Source organism: Apteryx mantelli, chromosome 26, assembly GCF_036417845.1.
Source record: "Apteryx mantelli isolate bAptMan1 chromosome 26, bAptMan1.hap1, whole genome shotgun sequence".
NCBI classification, from domain to species: Eukaryota; Metazoa; Chordata; class Aves; order Apterygiformes; family Apterygidae; genus Apteryx; species Apteryx mantelli.
The window spans coordinates 3,017,807-3,041,279 of NC_090003.1; the positions used below are offsets into that span (position 1 = coordinate 3,017,807).

Below are 23,473 nucleotides of genomic sequence, written 5' to 3' on the forward strand. Positions count from 1 at the left end.
TCCATAACTGCATTTCTGAACACTATGCTTTCACGTTAAGTTTTGTAACTGTAATAGCTTTTGGATCACCAGACCCAAACTCTCTTGTGCTTTCAGAAAAGTTTGGATCTAAATGCAAACATGTACTTCTTGGTTCAAGTCCAGTTCTAGTTTAAAACTGATTCATGTCTATGTATGATCTTTTTATCCTTAACAGTTTCATCTAGCTTTTTCTCTTCTGCAACAGAAAGGAAGTGAGAGTAAGTGCTAGTGTCATAGACATCTCATTAATAAATGTTCTGCTTGCCCAGTGACTTTAGGATTGCTTCACACTTATGAATGCAGTTTTTCCTAAATGAGCAATGGTCCCATGACCCTGGGTAGTCTGTAGGAATATACTTTAGTCAGTGACACGTGCCATCACTAGGCCCTAACGCACAGTTCTTGAGCCTTATGGAATAACCCTACTAAGTGTTTTCATCTGGAGAATGATCTATTGAACCAGCTACTTCCAAGCTATTTTGTCCACGGTTGCCCTCATCATTCTGGATTTTATTCATGATACTCATAGAATAAACTTCTGGCAAGCCAAGTCCAAGTGTGTTCTCCTCCTGTTGCATGAAAATATCAGAAAGAATCCTTGTATTATGTCCCATTCTCATTACTGGAGATTTGTGTGCATGTGCACGACTACACCCCCACCCACCCACCCCTCTCTTTGAGAAAGTCAGGGACCCTAAGAGATGTCCAAATGCTGTTCGTCTGATCAATCTTCCCTTTACTCCCCGATTAAAATCTTCTCTAATCCACTAATTAGTTCCCCTGCTTTTCAGCTCTAATTGTCGTCGTTGTTGTTGTTGTTACTTACCCAGCCATGTATTATGATCATCCCAATTCTAATCATCTCTCATGTTGACTAATACTATCTTTTTTTGCTATGTAACTGAACCCTGCTCTATTAAGAGTGCTTCAAAGGTGTCTGACCTTTAAGTCACCTTCTACATCAAAGCAGAAACAATCCTTGCTTATTCATATGGTGAATATGGTTGACCTTTGGTGTGTGTTTTGTTCTCCTCTGATGCTAAGACTTGTGTAACTCACAGTAAGTCCTAACTACTAAAGGGACTCGGGGAGATTTTTAACTCTATGGGCTACATACGATCCTACTAAAATAGCTAGACTTCGCCCTGAAGAGAACGCAGGAAAGCTGTCATTTACAGATGTGCAAAATCACTGTTAATGATCACTCTAATCACAGTAACAAAACATTTCTCTATGTGAAATTTCCACCAAATGTTATCTATGCCAAGGGTTTAGGTTAACAATTTTTAAGACAACAATGACATGCAAGTATTTTAATCAAATTTCTAAATTTGAAATGTTGAACATGGTTAAAATATTTTTGGAGAAAGCCCATTTTCAGGGAGCAGCCAATACCTTTTTTTACTCATGTTCTGAAATGCAGTTGTTCCATGTGTCTTAAATAGACTAATTTTAAAAAAAGGAAATGATCTGCTTTTGCAGACCTTTGTTTCTTCTTGATTCTTCTTTTTCATACCTAATTTCTCATTCCTTTTCCATGACTCCTGCAAAAATCTCTCTGACACTACATAGGCACAAGGTGTGCGTTCAGTTACTAGCATACCTGATAATTACCTTCTCTTAAGGAAAGCAATGGGTAGCAGTCCAAAACTGCTTCGGGGAAACCTCTGAAAGTTGAATTTTCTGCATTCCGGCTCCCTTTGTATCACCTTCCTAACCTCAAGGCTTCCTCTGTGATTCCTCGAGCTGGAGGGCCTCTGCTTATGCACAGAGTGAAGGACGTAGGATAGTCTGCCCTCAGGCTCCACCGAAAAACAGTTGCGCGCTGCAATGAGCTGCCGTGGCACCGAGGGGACCTTAGAGCTAATGAGAGAGGGCTGGAGGCCGGAGAGTCTCTTTTTGCAGAGCTCCGCTTGCCACGCAAGGGACACCGTGCGCTAGCGGGAAGCCTGCGCGGCGCTAGGGCCCGGGCGCGGCGAGGAAGTGGGGCGGCCGTGCCCGCGGAAGGCTGACACGGCCGGGGCGCTGCCGCGCCCCCCGCTCCGAGAGCGGTGCCAGCGCCGACCCCGCTTCGCTTCGCGGGCGACCTCCGCCCCGCCTCCCGCCAGTTGTGCGAGCACTTGTCCCGCCACCCTCCTCGCCCGCCGAGCACAAGCCCCGCGGCGGGGCTGGGGCTGCACCGCCCCGTCAGGGCGGGCACTGGGGCTGGCGGGGTAAACACTGCCCGCGGAGCGGGGGGGAGCTTCGTTGTCCCCCGTGCGCCCCGCTGAGCGCCTGTCGGCGAGCAGGGGTTGGCAGTGCGCTGGGGTGTGCTTTCGCGGGCGGCGGGCCGAGCCGCCGGGCGGTCTGAGCGCAGGAGCGCGGCGGGGCATGACCGGTGTGCGGTGGCGCGGGGCGCTCTGGGCGCTGCTGGCCGCGCTGCAGGTGCGCGGGCGCGGAGGGGCGGTGGGTCCTGCCTTGCGGGCGCCTTCTCCCAGGCGGGAGCGCGCACTGTACGCGCCCCTGCCCTCGACTCCGCCGCTGGGCGACGGCATCGTTCTGCTCAGTCAGGGCACGCTGAGTGATAATTTACGATTTTTTTAATCCATCTGTCTTCTCCAGAGATAGCTCCAGGCGCAGAGTGCGGATTTTGATTCTCATGAAGATATGGGTGTTCCCTCTTTACAGGTTGGGCGTTTTGTTAGATGGTACGGAAGATCGTTTGTCATTGAAGAAACTCCATTGGGTTCTCCTTGTTTCCAGCGTGACGATCTGTAACTTGCTGCAGCACCGTCGGCGGCTGTGGCCGCCACGTGTAGCGGCCGTTGAAAACTCACACGCTGGACTCGGCTAAGCAGATGCATCAGACAAACTAAGTGCTTTACTTTCGGTCGTCTGCTTATCCGATTCTTTTTTTCCTTTGCTAGGCATCACTCTGTTCTTCTGAGAATAATTGCGAGAACTGTGATCAGTGAGTAATCAAAATTTTTCAAATATCTGCTTCTGCATCTATTCCCATCGTGATCAAATGACATTAGTAGATCAGAATGTAGACTTACTTGTAGCCGTCTGTTTGCTGCTACTATTTTTTTTCTCCAAGATCTTTACCAACTTGCAAATTTGACTTGGCTGGCCTTGCTTGCTAAACTGAGGTGAATGATTCTGTCTTTCAAAATGATTCTGCAACATCATCTTCTGAAAAGTCATTTTGCAAATTGTCTTCTTTGACCAAAAGGATTGCTCTGTTACATCAAATCCATTGCATGCAATTCACTAATTATAATACGGTTGTGGCAGCTGCTCTTCTGCATGTATTAGAAGCTGTTCTCTTTTTTGGTACTGTAAGTAGATCTGAATAAGACAATTCTAGTTGTACTGGAGCCATGGAAAATAATTTAAAAGTAACTGAGAGAGGTAGGAAGTTGTCTTAGGCTGGCATTTTCAGACAGGCTTAGGGCACTAGGGATCTACACTCTGTTAACTTCAAACAATTATTTCATAGGTCTTTTGAAAATCCAGCATGGGTAGTTCTCCCTCATAAAGGACAGTAAAGTGCCACTACTTTGTAAAAAAACATTTATTCAGTCAGAACTGAGTTTTTACAGGAGAATTTGCATGTTCTCAGCTGTAATAATGTTACAACTATAAAGAAATGTCCTTTGAAACTAAATCTAGAGGGGCTTTGCTCCATTTTCTTATTGATTGCTTTCCTTTTTTCACCTCATAAATTACATGAAATTTATTTCCTGTCATAGATTAACAGCATAGATATTTAAATCAGTGAGTTATCTACCTTCCTTCACAGATGCCCTCAGAACATGTCTAACTGGACAAGCCTGTGGTATGTCTGGTAAGTTTACTAACACAGAATAATTTGAAAGATGTTATGAACAGTAATGGCGGTAAGGTAATGGAAACACTCTTCCCTCATACAGGATGTGGGAAAGGGTCTCTCATCAGTTTTGTGAAAGTTGCCAGTGGAATATGTTAAATTAGACCACACGGGAGATAAGTTGTCAGGCAGAACAGAGCATTCATCTGGGATATGTCATCTTTCCATTCTGAGTACATTAGAGCTTAACTGTAGGGCCTATTTGTTCCTTCTAAATAGACACAATAGCAGCTGCACAGAATGGGCTTGTTAGGGCTTGGCCATTGCATTGCCTAATGCACAGTTCTCAGTGCCCTCTCTCAAGGGACAGGAGATTGTTAGTTTATAGTGTTGACTACTCAAGTTGATTACAAACCTGTTTACTGGTTGGCTTAATGATGAAAAGGGGAAAACAGTGATAAGTAAAAGGGTAAACGCTGCAACAGACAGATTAGTCTCTTGCTTAGAACATTCATTGCATGTATTTTAACATTGTTTTATAGCTTATATTCTGTCAAATAATATATTAACTTTGATAGCATGTAGATCAGGTTGGTTAGTCATTCAGTCTGTGGGCTAATTTAGGTTGATATTTGTTTTTCCAGGACATGCTGATGCACAGAACTGTTTAAAAATACATACAGTTACATACAATATTTTAAGAAGGCTTCTGCAATTTGACTGACTTGAAACCATTGAAGCTAATGAGCTAGTGTTTGCTACTGAGACTTATGCCTTTACCTAGGTTATCCCTGCCCCCATCAGAGGGGAACAGCATATGCTGGCATGATTATTTCACTGAATGCACTAGCATGCAGCTCTTGGAGCGCCAGCAGATGCTGGTTGGCTAGTGATGAGGTAATACTCCTCACAATGGAGGAATGTTTCATGGCAAAGTTCCAGCAGGGCAGAGCCTTCTTATCACACGTGGTTTTAAATTGCCTGAAAGGGTTTTTCTAAACAGTAATTTGCAGGAAAATGCAACTGAAATCAGCTGCATAAAGGAAATAGCTGCAACATGGGATTCCTGCAAGAACCCCAAGCTTATGCTATGGAATTTGTGGAAGTTTGAGGCCTTCAAATCAGGACTTTAAGCTGAGTATAGTCTTTGTGTGTGTGTGACCCTAATACTAACAGAAATATTCTCTTGTTAAAACTAAATAAAACAGTTATTAAAGAAATGTTTATTTTAGAATCATGAGTTTTATGGGCAAAATGTAATGATACTGAGGCCATTTCTATGCATATTTAGAGTGGGATATAATCCCAATGAGAAAGTCAGGAACATGTTTGAATCCAAAACTCTGTGTGTACTCATTCTTAGCACCAGAAAATGTTGACTGCACTGCTTCTTCAAAAAGTATGTTTGGTACAGAAAGTAAAGGTTGACTTGATTTCAGTTCAGAGCTTTCCTTTTACTTCGAAGTTGGTCTTCTAGGTAGCTCCATCATTGTAAAAGCACTCACACAGTGTGTGCTATAAAGTTAGACAATACCTAGAGATTGAATTCCATTTTCAAGACAGACTGCAATACATAGTTTCTGCAATGTTTTATAAATACAGGTCCTAGACTTAAGAAAGTTTGTACTTGTATTTCCCTTTAAGTACATACCTATGAGAGTATGTACTTAAATATGTATGATGACAGTGGAGCCATTTTCACTGCATACAAACTGAAAACATAGCTCAAGATCTTAACATTACAGTATCTGTGAGCCAGAAAGGGTTGTACTGATCATCACTGGCACTTCAACTTGTTATTAAGTTGTCTGCAATCCGGCTTTCCAATTCTAGATCCAGCACCCATTAAGAACTGAACCTGAAGAGGTTCAGCCTGTCTTGCTTTAGAGTGAAATTATATTCAGCTCTGGAAGAAGTAAAACATAAGCAATGAAATGATGGTATTCCTCTCCCTCCTTCTCTAAGGTTAATCTTGCTGACTGTATTCATGCTCCTGCTCTGTGGGATCACAGCAAGCTGTGTGAAATTCTGCTGCCAGAAGAAGAGGCCTCCAGTTCAGACCTTCCCTAGGCACCCCTGTGATTTGACTGTTATTTTTATTGACAATGACAGCACTGCCCATAGCACAGTGACCTGTAAGTGTCCTCTGGGAGTCAACTATTCAACAGTACTTGGCAATTAAAGCACTGAGATGCTACATCTAGTCATTGCAACAACTGTGGCTTTTTTAGGTAGTCTCATAACAATGCTATAGAGGTTAAAATAAAGTCCATGGTAGGTTAACCTCATACAGGTCTTTTCCCATGTCTGTTTTTATCACCATTGTCTGCTTTTTTTGTTTGTTTGTTTTCCTTTGGGCTTTTTTTTTTTTCCTTTAACTGTTCTACCCATCTCACTGTCCAACTGTTCCAGCCAAAGTATCTCTAACACGAGGAACTGTTCACAGCTAGGCATGCAGGAACCCAACTGAAACTGTCACTGTTGTTACAACATACACTATTATAGCAAGTGTTTCACAGTAATAGCTGGATGGGGCTTTGCAGAAACATTTTCTCTTCTGATTGCCCTCCTTTGGAGGATGTGTAGGTTCCATCATGGGTAATTCCATACTGGTAGCTTTTATATATAGCACATATGTTCTGACACCACAAAGATGGGCTCATACTTTCTTAGAGAAAAATAGGATTAGCCCTTTGTATAACAGAGTTCTGTGAAGTTGTTTTAAGGTTTTTGTTTTATCTTTTTTTTTTCTTTCTCTTTACAGCATACAGCTCTTTGCAGTGCCCTCCATGTGCCCCTATTCCTTTGTCATATGTGGATATGGATAGGACGACTGTGTCCCCTCCAGCTTACAGTCTCTTTGCAATGGAGTTGCCACCTTCTTATGATGAAGCTATCCAAATAGGTAAACAATATATTGAGACAGCACTGGTAAGCCAGAAACTCAATGACATCCCTGGACAGGTGATACCAGGTAGCGGGCTGAACCCCATCCAGTGTTCACTTGATACAGTTAACAGAGATCCAGCAACACAGCCAAATTCTGAAAATTCACAAGATTCAGCACAAGAACACCTCAGCCCTGGCTCATTTCAGGTGGTGAATAAAGCAAGAGAAGGACTGTAAGAATTATAGAAGACGCGAAGAGTTTGGTTTTATAGGCACGTTATTACAGAAAGATGTTTCCTCTTGTGCCCTTGTAATGATCCATCAGTTCCGTGATCCAGATCCACAGATTCGTCCTGTGACTGCTGTAATCTCCTGGTAAAGTTTCTTCAAGGATATGAAATGAAATAAAATGGCAGCAATTTAAAAATGCTTGTAAAAGTAAGACATGGATGCTTGCTTGTTTCCTGATTTTAAAAAATGATTCCTTGTGCCCAGCATATGGCAGTAAAAAAGGTGGGGGAAGGCTGCCATTTTGGGAACACAAAGAGCCAGAATGGTACAAACAGCAGATTGTTGTTCCAGAACAGAAACTTTCCAAACCTGAGTTGAAAGTGGAATCCTAGCATGTCAAACTGAAGAGCCTCTATAGTTTGTCTGTTTTTTTTGGGAAGGTTAACTGTCCAGCAAATTGCTGGAGCACTGAACTTGTTGCTATGTAACGGCAAATGTTCCTTAAACTGAAGAAAAATTGCAAACAAGGACATGAAAGCCTTTATGAAGGGAAAGGCATTATGGTATATTTCACAACTAGAGACAAGGAATGAGACAGATAAGAAGAGATGTTATTTTTGTTGGTCATGAGACCTGAGGGGATTGCTTCTGTGTTGTCTTAATCTTTAAGTTTCTATTTTAAATAAAAGCTGGCTTGTGGGTGCGATCTTTTTCCTATATTTCTTTGCCTGTTATAGAACAAAATAGTCTCTTAGAGACACTTCTACACATGATTGAGTATTATTAACGTGTTTCAAATATTCACGCTCTTTGCTGATTGATCCTGATGGGTTTGAAAATCAACATGAGCTGGAAAATGTCCATTGTTTTGAAAAGCCAAGAGCATAAGTTTCAGAATATATATAAAATTGCAGCGCCAGATCTTTATAATCACATTTCTACTTTGTGTTTGTTGTTGTTGCTTTTTAATTAAAAGAAAAATCAAAACAAACCTCTTGCTATTGAAAGATTTCATATTCTTCTTGGTATCTCTCAGACTGAGTTATCCTTTGTGTTTCTCTTCTCTTGGAAAATACAGTAATATGGAATAATACAAATAATCATTAGAGGATCCCTCCATATAACCTAAGTATTACTATGGCTGATACATTTATACACAAACATTGTTAATTTATTAGTACCGTAAACACCTTCTTTCCCTTAAAAACTGCCAGTCCATTAAATCATAGGTCTCTGAAGTAGAATGAATTAATTCTGATTCTGGGGTAGCTTTTTCTAATGGTAGCATGATGGTCTTGTCTGCTGTTTTCTGCAGTTGTTGAGAGGAGACTGACAATGCAATTACCCATAGCTAAGAAAAGATGAATCTGTAAGAATAGAAATAATCTATATGTAAGTAATGCTTCCTTGGGATGAAAGCCTCAAGAACAGAAAAAGAAATCCAAAATGTGAAACTTTTCTAGTTGCTTTGTAGATGAACCTCCGGTCTGTGAATACTATTCTAAGATTCTGCGTGGAAAAGCTCTTCATTGCCACTTGTGTGCCTGGTACTGAGTAAATCAGGTGCTATTTGCCCTGTCGGCAGCCTTTGTTGTGGCATGCAGACATTGGACGGCACTTCATTTTCTTCCCCTTATCTTTTCCACTAGTGCCTTGTGGTGTCAGCTTTTCATCAGAGGGAATAGTCTGTGACATACAGTTCAGGCAGAGCTGTAATGCCTAGAGTGATGCATCACAAAGGCATGCCTAGGTGAGACAGAGAAAGTCTTAAGCTTTCCCGCCCTTTCATTGTCAGAAAAGGGTTTGTTTCAGCCTCTTTTTTTTTTTTCCCCCCTCCCTTGGAATTACCTGCAGAACCAGTCGCTCTGTTGTACTTCATGTTTTCCCTCTTGTGACTGGTTTGTTCAAGTCCTGCCACATGTGAAGGACATGCAAATAAAAAAAGAAGGGGGAAAGAAGGGTGTGCAAGTGTGTATCTTTGTGCTTGTGTCAGATATGCTGACAAAGGCACTAGAGATCTAAGGCTGTGCCATGGGGCTTCTCCGTCTCTGTCTTTCCTCCAAGACTTACAGGCTTGCTCTTTTCAGTGATGAAATTATTGCAAGCCCATAGTTACCTCAACTAATAACCAGTCTGACTGTACCACAAGAAGCATAGAAATGGTTTGTGGGGACTCAAAAAGGTAAGCACTAACTCAAATTGCTTTGGCAAATGACACTACACCAAATTCTAACTTTAGTGCCTTTAGTGCCTAACTTTTTCCTTTTGATTTTCCATTTCTGTGTTTATTTTGCCTTGAAGGAAGGGCATAGAGATAAATTTTTCCCAGCCCTTTCAGAAAGGGATCAGTGAGGCCTTTAAAACCAGGCTGAAAACAGAGGAAAGAGAAGAAATTCATGCCCGTTTGTTCTCAACTAATGCTATTGCCACTCTTTGATCCTAACAGATGTCAAGAGCTGCCATCCTACTGAAGTCATGGATGAAAAGACAGTAAAGCAGATGAAAAGTGGGAGACAGTTCAGCACTTGTTCCCCCGGGACTTAATTATTATTAATTATATTAATTATTATAATATTACATATTATTGTAATAGTATATAATAATATAGTATCAATATATTATTAACAATATATTATTAATGATTAGTAATTATTGTAATAATATAATAATTAATAAACAATGAGAGCTTCTAAGGATGTGATCTAAACCTTAGTAAGTGATACTGATAGTTTCTAAAAGTATGATTTCTGATAGTTTGTAAAATGAACTTTAGTTACAGATTCTTGTTTGACCTCAACCCCAAATATAAACTGTAAGAGTCTGTCAAGCCTACTGAAAAGGATCAATTGTGGTGCGAAAAGACAGTATAGATTCTAAATTACAGTTGATAACAAGTTTGTGATTTTTGTGTTTGTTCTTTCTCTGTTCAGTTTGTCACATTGTGGTATTGCATAACTTGTTGATCAAGCAGTGGTTTTTTTTTTTTGTTTTTTTTTTTTAAACAAGTTTCATTATTCACTCCCTATAGATTGAATGGCATAGGGACAAGCAAGAGCACTGATTCCAGTCATGGGGAAACTCACCTAACAGAGAATTCAATGACAATCTTGTCTCTGTTTCTAAAACAGTGGTTGCAGACAGTGCATTTTGCAAGAAGTGGTCTTACTATTGGGGGGGCCTAGTATAGTTTTAAGAGTAGTTGTCCATGTGAAGGTATGGGATAAAAAGTGCTTTTCCTTAAAGCACTGAGATTTGACTTGCTGCTAGCACTAAAATGAGGAAGAAGAGTCATTTCTCCAGCCCACTCAGTCTGCTTGTTATAAAATCTAACACTTAAAATAATTTTTTAAAATACATTTGGTCCACATGCAGAGTGACAGTGGCACTCAGAGAAAACAAAAACAATTAACTATATTAAATAAATACCCAGGAACAGGCCTGAGAGCACACTTTACTGTTCTGCAATCCATTTACTAGATGATCTGGGATATCAGTTTGTCTTTGCTATTGTTACTGGGAATAAAAATACTGTGTGAGGGAGACAGAATGAAAGAAAAGGCTGAGGGGTACTCAGATCAATGACTAGGGCTACAGGCAAGCATAAAGTACATGAAGAACAAAAGGCAATTTGTGCCCTGCCCCACCTAATTTTGAAGGAAAACCTTTCACAGAATCACAGAATAGCTGAGGTTGCAAGGGACCTCTGGAAGGCATCTAGTCCAATTCCCCTGCTCAAAGCAGGTTCAGCTAGAGCAGCTACCATAAGGGGTGTTGTTCTGCTTTGAGAATACGCTCTGACACCAATACACTCCTTAACTGAACCTTGCGTTAAATGGTCTGGCAGTTTACTAAACTGCAGGCTAGAACTATGGTTGAGGCCACATCTTCCAAAGAATCCTGTGAGACTGAGCCCTGCACCTGCTCAAGGACTGCTACAGTCAAGAGAGCTCTGTATATGTGATGAATATGTGACTTATGTGAAACTTTTTTCATGTATAAAAGCAAGATATCTTTGAACTTTGAACAGGAGAGGTGCCTGAGGACTGGAAGAAGGCTAATGTTACTCCAGTCTTCAAAAATGTCAAGAAGGAACTACAGGCCAGGCAGCTTCACCTCAGTCCCTGGAAAGGTGATGGAACAGCTCATCGTGGATGCCATCGCTAAGCATGTGAAGGATAAGGCGATCAGGAGTAGTCAGCATGGATTCATTAAGGGGAAATCATGCTTAACCAACCTGATAGCCTTCTGTGATGGAATGACTGGCTGGGTAGATGAGGGCAGAGTAGCGGATGTTGTCTACCTTGACTTCAGCAAGGCTTTTGCCACTGTCTCCCATAACATCCTCATAGGCAAGCTCAGGAAGTGCAGGATAGATAAGCAGACAGGTGGATTGAGAACTGGTTGAAAGGCAGAGCTCAGAGAGTTGTGCTCAGTGGTGCAAAGTCTAGTTGGAGGCCTGCAGCTAGTGGTGTATGCCGGGGTCAATGCTGTGTCCAATCCTGTTCAACTTATTCATCAATGACCTCAATGAAGGGACAGAGTGCACCCTCGGCAAGTTTGCTGATGATACAAAACTGGGAGGAGTGGCCGATACCCCAGAGGGCTGTGCTGCTATTCAGAGGGACCTCGACAGGCTGGAGAGATGGGCAGAGAGGAACCTCATGAAGTTCAAAAAAGGGAAATGCAGAGTCCTTCACCTAGGGAGGGATAACCCCATGCACCAGTACAGGGGCTGACCTGCTGGAAAGCAGCTCTGCTGAGAAGGCCCTGGAAGTCCTGGTGGACAACAAGGTGACCATGAGCCAGCAATGTGCCCTTGTGCTCAAGACGGTCAATGGTATCCTGGGTTGCATTAGGAAGAGTGTTGCCAGCAGGTCAAGGGAGGTGATCCTTCCCCTCTACTCAGCTCTGGTGAGGCTGCATCTATACTGTTGATGCAAGACCACTGGCAGAGTACACAGTTTCCTTTCCCCAAAACACTGTTCATTGCAAAGGATTCACTTCAAAAGCCACACTGAAAGTCTTTCTTTGCAAAGTTTATTAATAAACAAGTCATGGTGTTAACACAAATTTTATGGCTTAAAACAATTGTTTAAAAAATACACAGGGAGCTCTTGCCAGATGTGTTTGGAAGATAAGCCCCTCACTTTTTCCTATAGTTTTCTCATGTTGTGAATGCCAGATGCAGGTACTTAGACATGCAATGGATAAGTAGAGTTCAGGCATCTCTGTATCACATCGTCTTGTAAGAAATTATAGACCTTACAGGCAAAGATGTTTACAATACATTTCTTCTGAAAGTCACTACTGGCTGAGCTTAAAGGATTCTCTAGTCATCATGGCCACAAACTCTGAAAGAAAGAGAACCACAGACAAAGAAGGATTTATTAGCCTCATGGCATGCTGCTCACTCAAACCACTGTTAGCTTCATCCAACTTTGATAGAGCCCAATTTTGGTTACTTTATGACAATCATTAATTGAGGCATGCCTTTGCAGCACAGTGGCTTTTTTCCTGCTTGAAAAGTATTTTGATCACTGCAGCTTACACTTCCAAAGGCTGAAATAAATAGGAAGATAACCCACATGGTATCAGTTTAAAAGAATCTTCCTGGTTCTTCAGTAAGAATTGGGGATGTGCCAGATTGGTGTTATCATGACATCAGGACAAGTTTTATTTACTTCTAATCAACTGTGACCGACTAGAAGGAGATAATTATATCATCAACCAGTGTCAGAGATGAGTTCATAATGATTTTTTGGCTTGAGTTTCTCCCAAATAAAACATTTCCTTGGGCATCAGTTACAATTGTTTGTTAAATAGGGTAGTCCACAGTGAGGCAAATGGGGATGAACGTAATGCATTCAGGGCCAATAAAAGAACAGTTCAAGTTAGGTGTGAATCACACCTTTGCATATAGGTTTCCCCAAACCACATGAGAGTTCCTAGGGTATTAACAGACACATTATGTATTTGGAGAAGCAGGGTAAGAGCTAATGGATCATGTAAAGGACAGAGAAAAATGATTATACTAAGAATAGTAAACTATGGTCTGATAATTTAGGTGCAGGGTTAAAGTTACTCCACTGACTATCTATGGGATTATGTCTGTCACAAATACTTAGCAGTGCCTGATTAATATTCAGAGAGTATTTTAATAACGAAACCTGCTCTAAAACTAAAACCCAAATTTGCTTCCTACTGATGAGGAGTTTAGAAAGATATTCTTTCAATCGAATTACTTGTTCCAGAAGAAGGTGAATGATATCCTGTGATATCTTTAGTATTCGTCACTTTGAGAAAAATACATGATTAGATATTTGATCTAGTCTGGCTCTACCAATATTTCAAAAATATTGAGCTGTGTAAGGATTCAGTACTATTAGGATTTATCAATAAAAACATATTCCCGCTCATGTCAGATATCCAGACAGAGAAGAGCACAGTGTTCATTTTTAAATGAACCTAGATTAAATGAAAAATTATGATCATGAGACATCCATAATCTCTGTAAAAAGTTCAGACAAGAATGGGATGGCACTATGATCTCTTTCAGCAAACATGCTTCTTTTGCCACCAGTTGAAGGATCAGCTGAAAAGTAGTGTTGCATTAAACTGTCATTTAGTGACTGGTACCTTAATGTTGATCAAAATCATGAAACAATACATTTTAATTATACATCAGCTGAGGCTTTACCATAAAAACAGGTATTATGGAAACTGTAAATATCACTTGCATTATTTTAGATGAATGGTAAAATACCAAGTTCATTTTCTGTTTTTCTTGTTATAAAAATAACTTAAGTGGAGAGGAAGTCAGTGTCACCATTGGAAATCATCTAATCATCTAATTATCTGATGCCCTAAACTATTTATCTGCCACAGCTGTATACCACTGGCTTTACCTAATCAAAAGTAATGCTGTACTCAGAAGATTTTTACAGAAGGTCAAAGAGGATCCCAAGACTATTGATCATAGGCCATCAAGAGTAATCTTCTTATTGCAGCTTTTTTATGATAGATTAATGTGTATTTACAAAAGATTAATGATGTGTGCAGATATCATAACTTCATAGTCTGTTGTTACTAAGCAGCAGAAGTGGTGGGCAAAAAATCTTGCACAGCTTTTAAAAGACTATGCTCTGATAACCATTACTGCAAGAACTACCCTGGAGACAAGCACTAATGATTTGAAAATGAAGATCTCCGCCAGCCAACAGGAATGAGACTAGAATCTCTGCTACAAACTCATGGCATGTGAACTGTTCACCAGCAGGCTCCCTAGGGAAGTGTTGGATCTATATTTAACTTGCATATAGCTTACTATGAGAGTTGCAGGAAAAGTTTGGTTTAACAAGTCTGCTTCTTTTCTGTCTCTTCTGTCCTTCTTAATTATCTTCTCCTGTCTTATTCTCTCCTCCCCCTTCTTTTTCTGTGACAAGATGGAGAATAGGCAGGAATAATTTTTAAGAACAGAATGAATTATTATTCAGTATAACTATTTGGATGCTTCCAGCTGGAAGAGATATATATGCTCAATCCTTAGTGTCTCCAGGTTATGAATACAGCAAATGTATTCTCATTTACTGAACCCTTCCATCAAAATAGCACTCAGAAACAAATTCTATGCCTTTCCAAAGAGAAGATAAATTAGGCTAGAATTCTGGCCTTGTGTCCTAGAGAATATAGTGGTCTACAAGCTACCCAAGGATAAAAGCATTTCTATTTAAATGAAATTACCAACATAAAGGCCTCCCCCAAACTCCTAACCTCAACTATTTAATGGCTGTGAGTTCCAAACTTTCACTCTGTGCTCAGAAAATGCAGTTTGTCTTAGGACCTTTCTTTATTTTCCCTGATATACAGAAGAATTCAGGGAAATTCTTTATTTCTCTTGTCTCTTCTTCAGGGTAGAAAAATCAAAATTGAACACAATATTCTAGACATTAAACACAGGATTGATTAATGTAATGGCATGATGATATTTTCAGTGTCTTGCATAACACTTTTAAGTATTTTAACACAACGTTTGCCTTTATAATGCTAATGTTCATCCCTGGGTACTGGTTCTTGGCAGAACTATTTCACACTAGCACCCACATCTTTTCTGTGTGAGATTATAGTTATTTAAGAAGCCAGCATTTTGTGAACACTACAAATTATTTTCACGCAAGCACATCAACATTTGCCAATATTACATCAGGTCAGCAAATGATAAGTCTTTCACCAATAATTTGTAATTTTTCTTGTGAAACTGTTTTATTGAATTTTTAGTTATAAATTGATTGAAATTTTTTTGCAGAATTTTTAATTGAAAATGTTCATTCTTCAAGCAGTTCTAATGCATAGTGAATTTTTAATGCCATCATGCTATATTTGTACCTGTTTTTCTGATCCCAAAGGAACCGCAGAGCAGGGGTACTCCACATAAAAGTCACTAGGTGTATACTGACAAACATGTTTTAAAAGCTTAATGCAAAAAATGTGATCTAGTATCCAGTGCGTTAAATTACATTAATTAAACCTATGAGGAAACCCAGGATACTACTAGAAAGACTCAGTAGACATTAAATTACAGAGAGAGACTAGGAGAAAAATGTTGTCAAAACCAGAATCCTGTATGCAAAATAACAAATGCCATTAATTTTCAATACAGATTACATTTCTATCTTACGCAGGACTTTTGCAAATTTTGCTCTGATAGGGTCAGCCAACATGATATCTTTAAATTCCAGTTTTGACAAAACCTGAATATTTATTATTTTGTCTCCTTTATTGTCTGTCTAAAGTAGTAAATTTGTATATTGATCACTGGACATTTCCATTTTTGTTTCCTACCACAGCAATCAACATGATAAAACACTGAACTCAGCAGAACTGCTGGAGGGAAATGGCAGAGTGCTTACTGACAGACAGAGGAATATAAAACCGGGCAAATAAGAAAACAGTGGCTGACGCAAGAGGGCAGTCCTGCACTTTTCAGTATACTATACTATATCATCACCGGGAATAGCTTTGTGAGAGACTAGCTCTTGCTGTTGCAAAGAGGAAATGGTGGTTCTAAGGCTCAGTTTTGCTTGGTTCTGTAGCGATTGCTCTGCAGTGCAAGGACTGAGTTTGCTCAAGGAGGACAGGGGGAGTAATCAAACCAGTTTGACTTCCATTCCCAGCATGCTTTTGCTTTTACAACTCTTCCATCTTGTACATTGTCAGCAGAGCCTGACAGAGCATCTACCAAACTGCAAGGAGATGTGTTTGCATGTGGAGGGGGGAGGTGCTTATGGGGGATGATAGTTCTAACTGCAAGACCCCAGATCAAAACCTCAAATGCCCGCAGAGCATTTGCAAACCAGATCTGACTCCAAATGATCACCTGGGTTAATAGAAGCCGGTCTCACTCTGGGTCACCTCTGTTGCCAGCCTAACCTAGTAACAATTGCCCTGCAGTAATCAATCCCTCACGTCCTTAATAGCTTCTACAAGACATTATGCACAGCAAAAGAAAACAATTGAACCTGCTTCTTCTTTAGAGAAGTACAGAGCAGGCAAAGAGGAAGGAACACTGCAGAACGGAGTTTCAGTGTGTGTATAGAGAAAGGAAGTGTGGTTTGACACAGCACAGTGAATAATGCACTTAGTTTTTCTCCTGAGTTCCTAGCAGGAAGGGTATAATCCAGTATTTTCCCTCCACCACCTAGGAAAAATCTTGTGTCTTGCTCAGGCTCTAATTAATTCAAACATAAACTACTTCCCTGACCTAGTCAGGCTGCAGCAGCACAGAATTTTCTTTGCATATCAAAAGCAGCTCAGTCCACTCTCCACAATGTTTTCAGCAGTACTGTCTCAGCCTTTTATCAAAATCATCTGACCCCTTCTCAGGGAAAGCTGATAATCAAAGAGTAATAGATGGCCCCGGCCTTCTGTCCTCAAAGAGGCAGATTACCCCGGCCACTGCTCATTACTTACATCTGCACTTCACAGGTTTCTTCTGATCAACAGCATTGCAGAAATTTTGTCCCTCCAAACAGTAAGATCATGAATAGGGGATTTATAAATTGCACTTCAATGCCTGCAGCAAATAAAGAGGTGCCTTCCCACTTTAAAAATAGCAGTTTATATTTGTGTAGAATGCCATCAGTCAGACCTTAGAATCACTGTTGCGCATGGGGAATACAGTGAAAGAAAATGACCAAAGGCACTTAACAAATTAATGTCAGAGAAAGAATTAAAAGGCAGATCTCCTGAATCCTGATCTAGAGAAGTAACAGCTCGAAAGTACTGCTCCCATATGCCCTGCATGCCTAAATAGCAGGAAGTAGGATGGAAAAGTGTCCATTGATCACCTGAATCTTTTCTATTTAATTGGAGAAAGTCAGAATTTCTTGTTGTTAATGTTTATGAAAATAGGTTTAGTAGCAAGCTTCCATTCAGCCTGCATTTTTGCACTATGACTAGGAAGGGGGTACTGGGAGTTCCTAACCTTACTGCATGGTAAATTAAAAATAACTTCTTTGTTTTAAAGCTTACTAACCACACCCAAAAATGTGGAATGGAGATTATTATTCTGTATTCATTTCTACTGCTGCTTTCCATAAAAGTTTCTTTCTCTTTTGACTTTTGCTTGTGTTCTGACTAGCTCTACTTATCTCTCAGTATGGGATCTGGCTTTACAATCCTAGAAAATTCTGCTTTGCTGTTGAGGCTCTTTGTGAGTCTCAAGTAAGAAATGGATACTTTCAAAAGCTCCCAACCTAGACATGGTATTCCTTTGTGTTTGTTCTACTAAGCTTGCATAGGAGAAGGAGGGATAGGATTGTTCTTGCATGTTAATTGTTCTCCCAATTTATGATGGCTGGGTTCCTAGTTATTTGTCAGGGAAAGTATTTGGAATCTATGACTGATTTTTCATTTAGAATTACATTCTACACTATTAAAGTCACAGGAAACATGATGAGATCCTACTGTAGAAAAAAGGCCAAGTTTATATTCAGTTTTATTTCTCTTAGCTACATATATCTTCCCTTGTGTGTTTCCAAGCAGATATGACATGCTTCAGTTTGTGGTCGGAAATCTTGCACAGTGTTGCTTTAGGCTCTTAAAGAGTCATCACATAGCATCCAGACATGGGTTCATATCAGTGAGAACTGAAGTGATCTTTATGGATGTACCATTTATAGCCAGTTTCTAAAGTACTTTGGGACTTGAAGACACTGTGTAATTAACACTGTTTATTAGTGCTATAATTATTTAAACTGTGAATGTCTAAAACAATCCTTTCAAGAGAAATGCACTATCCTTGGTGATGCTACAGAACAGCCTTTCAGGAAGATTCACAGGATTAGCATATTTCCACTCATAAAGAATTAATCCTGTACATTTTCCCCTCAAAAATGCTTTAATAATTAAACACTTAAAAAAAAAAAAGTTTTCCAGAGCAGAGAGGTGAATTTAAATGTACATACTTAAAAAAAAAAACAACAATAATTCTCTGAGGTAGTCATTCAAGCATGTCTAAATAATTCTAGATGAGGCAATTAACCAAATAGGAGTTCACTGTCTGTTAGATCTGCTCGGGGTTACTCTGAAATCATTTGTTTTTGACAGGTCTGTATTACAACACATTTGCGCACAAAGTCTCACACCATTTGTGTAAAAGAAGTGTTATCATGGGTATATAAAGAAGCTGCAGGTGTTACAGTTTGGTACAGCAAGGAAAGGCAATATACTTACCATGTTCTCAGTGCCTTGGAAGACTGCTCAGACAGAAGTGTCTTGCCCCAAATGGAACTCTCCATTTCAGATTGCAGAAGAGGGCTAGGTGGCTGATCCTCAAGGGACAGGGTTTCTTGAAAACCTTTTGTGACTTCGAAAGCTCAAGACTAAGAACCCTGTTTTTGGAAGACTCATTTCTGACTATATCTGCTTAGACGAGGAGACCATCAGCTCTGAGCCAAACTCTGTGTATAACAGGATTTCCTCTCTGTATTATCTATTCTTGTTGGGCTACAATATTAAAATCATAGAGACACCAGTGTAAGAGATCAGTAAAATACCTGCTCAGTAAGCCAGTTTACAGAGAAATTATGTGGACCAGATATTTATAAAGGAGTTACTGATTGGTGCACCTCAATTTCTGAAACTCCAACTTTAGGCCCAAAAAACCTGACCAGCCTGGTCTGACAAGACTTGTCATATCTTTCTAGGTGCAAAAAAGAAAGCATTAGCCATACCTTGCCCAACCTTTTGAACATTCCTTTGGGGAACTTTGCTCATAATAAATCTATAGCAGAGATATACAAAATTGCTCCCTCAGTGAGTCAAGACAGAGGAGTCCAGAGAACGTCACAACAATTAGAGGCTGAGAGCAGCATGTTCCTCATGTAAAACATTGTATCTGTTACAAGCCAGGTATACCCAGATATTAAATGGTCTACACTGTAATTTAACCCAGAGAGCCGATAAAAATTCTAAGACCGAGGCAGTCCAGGTCCACTATGGACATTTGACAAGTCTAAATCTGGACAATTGCAGAATGCAGTTTCTCAACTTTGAAAAAATGATAAGGTTGTTATTTATGGTTGTAAGAAAAGGTCAGTTCATGAGAATTGTAATTAATGTTGATGAAGACTGCAATAAAAATTAGTTTTATTTTTTGTCTTGCTGAAGAAGCAAAACTCTATTACCAGATTTAAGAGCTCTTCATTTTTATATAACCACACTTAAAAAATAAAAGGGGAAGGATAAGGGTAAATAACATACAATACAGTAGTAAAATGTTCAGATTCCCGTAGCCTTGTGTACCAGTATGTGTCTCACTAAAACACCTTCAGAAGAAAGTTTTTGCTACAATTTTTGAAGTGCAGACAATTTCCAAAGAAAAAGCCTAAAAAAAATAATATTTGCAAATTTTTTCGGGTTTCTTGTGGGCCAAGAGATTTTTTGTTTTGTTTTGTTATGTTGGTTAAATTATAGCCATAATTATATCTAGAAGTTTGAAGTGTATTGAATTTGATTCCTACTGCCTTTGGCAGCATCCTTTTGTCCCAGGCATGCGAGCAGCATATCTGCTGAGCAAGGTTGCTTTCTGAACAGCATCCTCTTACTGCAGATTTCAAGCCAAGTGTAAGTAATTCCTAGTAAAAATTGTGCACTATGCAGAGTTTCTTTCTTTATGAACAGAGGATTTGAATATCTAGCTACATTTGATGAACTAAAAAGGAAGTGCCTTGGATGAGGGAGGGATAAAGAAAAGTGATCTAATCAAAGGAAAAAGCAGATGAGGGAAGAGAGTGCCTGTACCTTTTTTTTTTTTTTGGTAAGGGAGAGGATGAACAACACAATGGGATGGTTCAAAAGACAGAGTCTAATGGCTAATTAAACAAAATGCGATATGGAAGATGACACTGATTATTTAATTCCTCTCCAGCCAGTGGATTTTCTAAGGGATTTCAAGAGACAGAAGCACAATGAGGGCACCAGTCAGAGAAACAAAACATCTGAGATGAGGTTCTTTTTGTGATGTGGATGCAAATGAAAGAAAAGGAATTGGGTGGGGGGGGCAAAGGGAGGCCCAAGGTACAAGTTTGAGAAGGCACTGACTTTAAATGGATACCTTAAGCATAATGTTTTCATTATCTCAGGACCAAAAATAAAAGCAGTTTGGCCAACAGCATTTTTCTTTGAGACTTGGGTATTGCTTCTCTCAGATAGCTTTGTTGTTGTAATGAAAGAAATCTTGGGCTCTTCTCAGAAATGGTAATTAAAAAAAAAAAAAAATCCTTGGAAGCTGGTTTAGATATACTAGGCCAGAGCAGTCTGAATGCACACAGTAAGACTAAAAGGAAAGCACAGATCAGCTCACAGGTATGACAGCATGGGTTAGAGCCAAGCCCTCACAGTCTGCCCTGATTAGGGTCTGAATTATCCTGATGCTCTTGAGCAGGGCTGTGGTTTGAGCACATCTCTTTTCCAAAAGACACTTTTTCCTAAGCCAAATATTTTAAAAGATAAGTATTACAGACCCACTTGCTGGGAATATCAGAAGAGAAGATTAAGAGAAAACATGTGATGGATACAGAACTTCCCTTTAACCTTTTGAGTAATATGAAATAATCCATTGGTGATGCTGACTGTCCCCCTGGTATCCCACTTAGCTGGTGTCAAAATACTTTTAGGACTTGCAGGGGTAAAAAAAATTCTTTTACAACAGCATACCAAAGAACAAGATTAGCCTGGTCTATGTTGAAGAAATCTGCAAACTCTTCTCAGGATTGGTTATGCTAATTCAATTCCAATGGTCCAGCCACAACCTAAACAGGTTGCTGATGATCACAATTAACTTGATGATTTTTTTTTTAAAATGCAGCATCCTTCACTAGAGCTATGTTGGCAGCATGCTGACACAAGTGGTCACCTTTTATTGCTGGTTTTATCAGGCTGTCTTCACCTGTTGTAGGAAGGCACTGAAAAGTGTGAAATCCTGTCAACACTGGTATTGAAGTGATTCTCCTTCATAGTGCTGAAAGTTTCTATTCTCTGGCTGAAGAAATCTGCTTGCAGCTGCTGTGCATGTGCCTTTGTGATGTATTGCATTTAGAAGTCTGTTAGGTGACCTCCATCAAGACATTTCCTCCCTTATGCCTCTGTTTCTTTTCCCATCCTGTCTGTCCCATGTTTAAGATGTATGTACTTTGGAGGAGGAAATTCTCCCACAGCACCGGTCATAATGGAGATCTGGTCACAGAGGGGTCTTCTGTGTATTCAAGTTATAGAAATAGTTGAAAAAAAACCCTTTGAATTCCTTGAGCAGCAAAAGTAATGATGCCTGGTTTTCTAGAATTTTATATTTATTGACAAAATTTCCAAACATTTAAGAATATGTAACCTTCAGTAGAAGCTTTCCTTATAGTTAGGACATGCACAAGATTTCTCTCTTGTGTGCATTCTGCAGTGCCTAATAAGGGTGAGCTCATGCTGCAGACTTTCCCACAGTGGGGGTATTAACAGATCCCTCTTCTCTATGCAGTTTCTTGTTTTCATGAAACTTTTAGGAGCTTCGTGTCTTTGAAACCTCCAGTTCTCTACCAACCTTGGTTGAAATTGGTCAGTGGATTCAAAAGTTAGTAGCTGGGGGCGGGGAGGGGAAAGAGGGGAGACAGGACACAGACGGACAGTGTGATTACAAAGCCTCACTTCCTTAGGAAGCCAGGTTAAAAACAACACTGAGTGGGAGACCTGGTCCCATAGCAGACTATATGCTCAGCTGGATAGGGGATCTTAGACTTCTGATTTGTCACTCCAGCATTTTTCACCATCACTAAATCAACTAAATCTGATTATATCCACACAAATTATGTGACAGCTATAAAGGAAAAGCCCCCCTCTCTAATTACCCGAAGAGCATTCTTTACTGTGATTTGAATTTGGAACTCATTTTGCACAGTTCCACATGTAATTTTTATTCCCTCATTTGCCCAGAATGATTGTTTTGCCAGTTATTGTCAGTTGTTATCGGCTACCTTTGTGAAGGAACTTATGACTGGGAGACATAGTGGTGGAGCAAGTTGGTGCCTATGTCACTGTCAACAGCTTGCAGCCTTGTCTCTCTCCTTTTCTCACACACGCGTGCACTCACCCTGAGCACCTGTGCTCAGAAAGAAAATGAAGACTTGGGAATTGCCTCCATAATTCATAGGCTTTATAGCCCAGAGCAAATTATACCTTGGCTCTGTCACAAAATTCAGGTTGCACATCCCATTATAGACAAGCTCATTAACAATATAAGTAAAGTGGTACACTTATAATGGCTTTTATGATCAATGCATTATAATCTTTGGAGAGTATTAAGTGGTAAACCTGCAACATCCAGAGTAAAGCATCAATAGGGTCCAGATACAATAAGAGTTGGAGAAAAGCCATTCCTTGTTCTGCCTTGCACTTGCCTTTGTCTGCTTCACTGCCCCAAATACCATTTGTTCACTGCATTGCTTTAGTGCATTAAGCAGCAAGTTTGAAATACTTAGATGATCAGAAATTCCTGCAGGTCCAGGGATGCTATCTTAGTTACATGTTCAGACAGTGCCTGTGACTTGGGTGCTAGGTGTGTTACCATAATATTTAAAAATAAAATTGGATCAACTCTTGATCCTAAAGTAGGAAATTGCATTTCATTGGTTTAATCTATGGGAGAATTTCTGAAATTCTTTTAAAAGCTAAGTCCTGTTAGTTTTACATAAAGAATCCTTTGACATTCTTCACAGAAACAGTGGTTTCCCTGATGAAATGAATGAAAATTATTTTCTTACCTCCATATGCTGAACCCATGCCATTACTTTCTACTAAAAATGTGATACAGAGCAGTGATTTGCTGGCTTCTAGACACACACACACACACACACACACACACACACACGCTAGTATGGTTACATACTAGTAGTGGATGACATCAGGGTGTATGTATGTAATCCAGAAAATGCTTTTGGAAAAATGGAATTTATACTTAACTAGAACCCATACAGTAGA

General features: G+C 39.9%; 1 protein-coding gene and 1 long non-coding RNA gene across 2 annotated transcripts in view; one reads left to right on the forward strand and one right to left on the reverse strand.

Moving 5' to 3' along the window:
- Window positions 1-2,166: 2,166 nt before the first annotated feature.
- TMEM52 (transmembrane protein 52) lies at window positions 2,167-7,879 on the forward strand. The gene is made up of 4 exons (XM_013944184.2): window positions 2,167-2,971; window positions 3,806-3,850; window positions 5,798-5,967; window positions 6,597-7,879. The coding sequence occupies exons 2-4, from the start codon at window positions 3,819-3,821 to the stop codon at window positions 6,956-6,958; spliced, it is 564 nt and encodes a 187-aa protein (XP_013799638.1). The 5' UTR covers window positions 2,167-2,971; window positions 3,806-3,818; the 3' UTR covers window positions 6,959-7,879.
- A 4,088-nt stretch (window positions 7,880-11,967) lies between these two features.
- LOC106485750 (uncharacterized) overlaps window positions 11,968-23,473 on the reverse strand; it is a 32,025-nt gene continuing 20,519 nt past the window's right edge. Inside the window, exon 3 of the long non-coding RNA XR_001292767.2 lies at window positions 11,968-12,303. This is a non-coding gene — a long non-coding RNA (uncharacterized lncRNA). The remainder of the gene's footprint in view (window positions 12,304-23,473) is intronic.

What these genes read in the sequence shown, in the direction of transcription:
- TMEM52 (XM_013944184.2), top strand. Translation starts at nt 3,819, where the DNA reads ATGTCTAACTGGACAAGCCTGTGGTATGTCTG. An exon ending in ACAAGCCTGTGGTATGTCTG is followed by an intron (nt 3,851 to 5,797) that starts GTAAGTTTACTA and finishes TCCTTCTCTAAG; the next exon opens with GTTAATCTTGCTGACTGTAT. An exon ending in TGCCCATAGCACAGTGACCT is followed by an intron (nt 5,968 to 6,596) that starts GTAAGTGTCCTC and finishes TTCTCTTTACAG; the next exon opens with CATACAGCTCTTTGCAGTGC.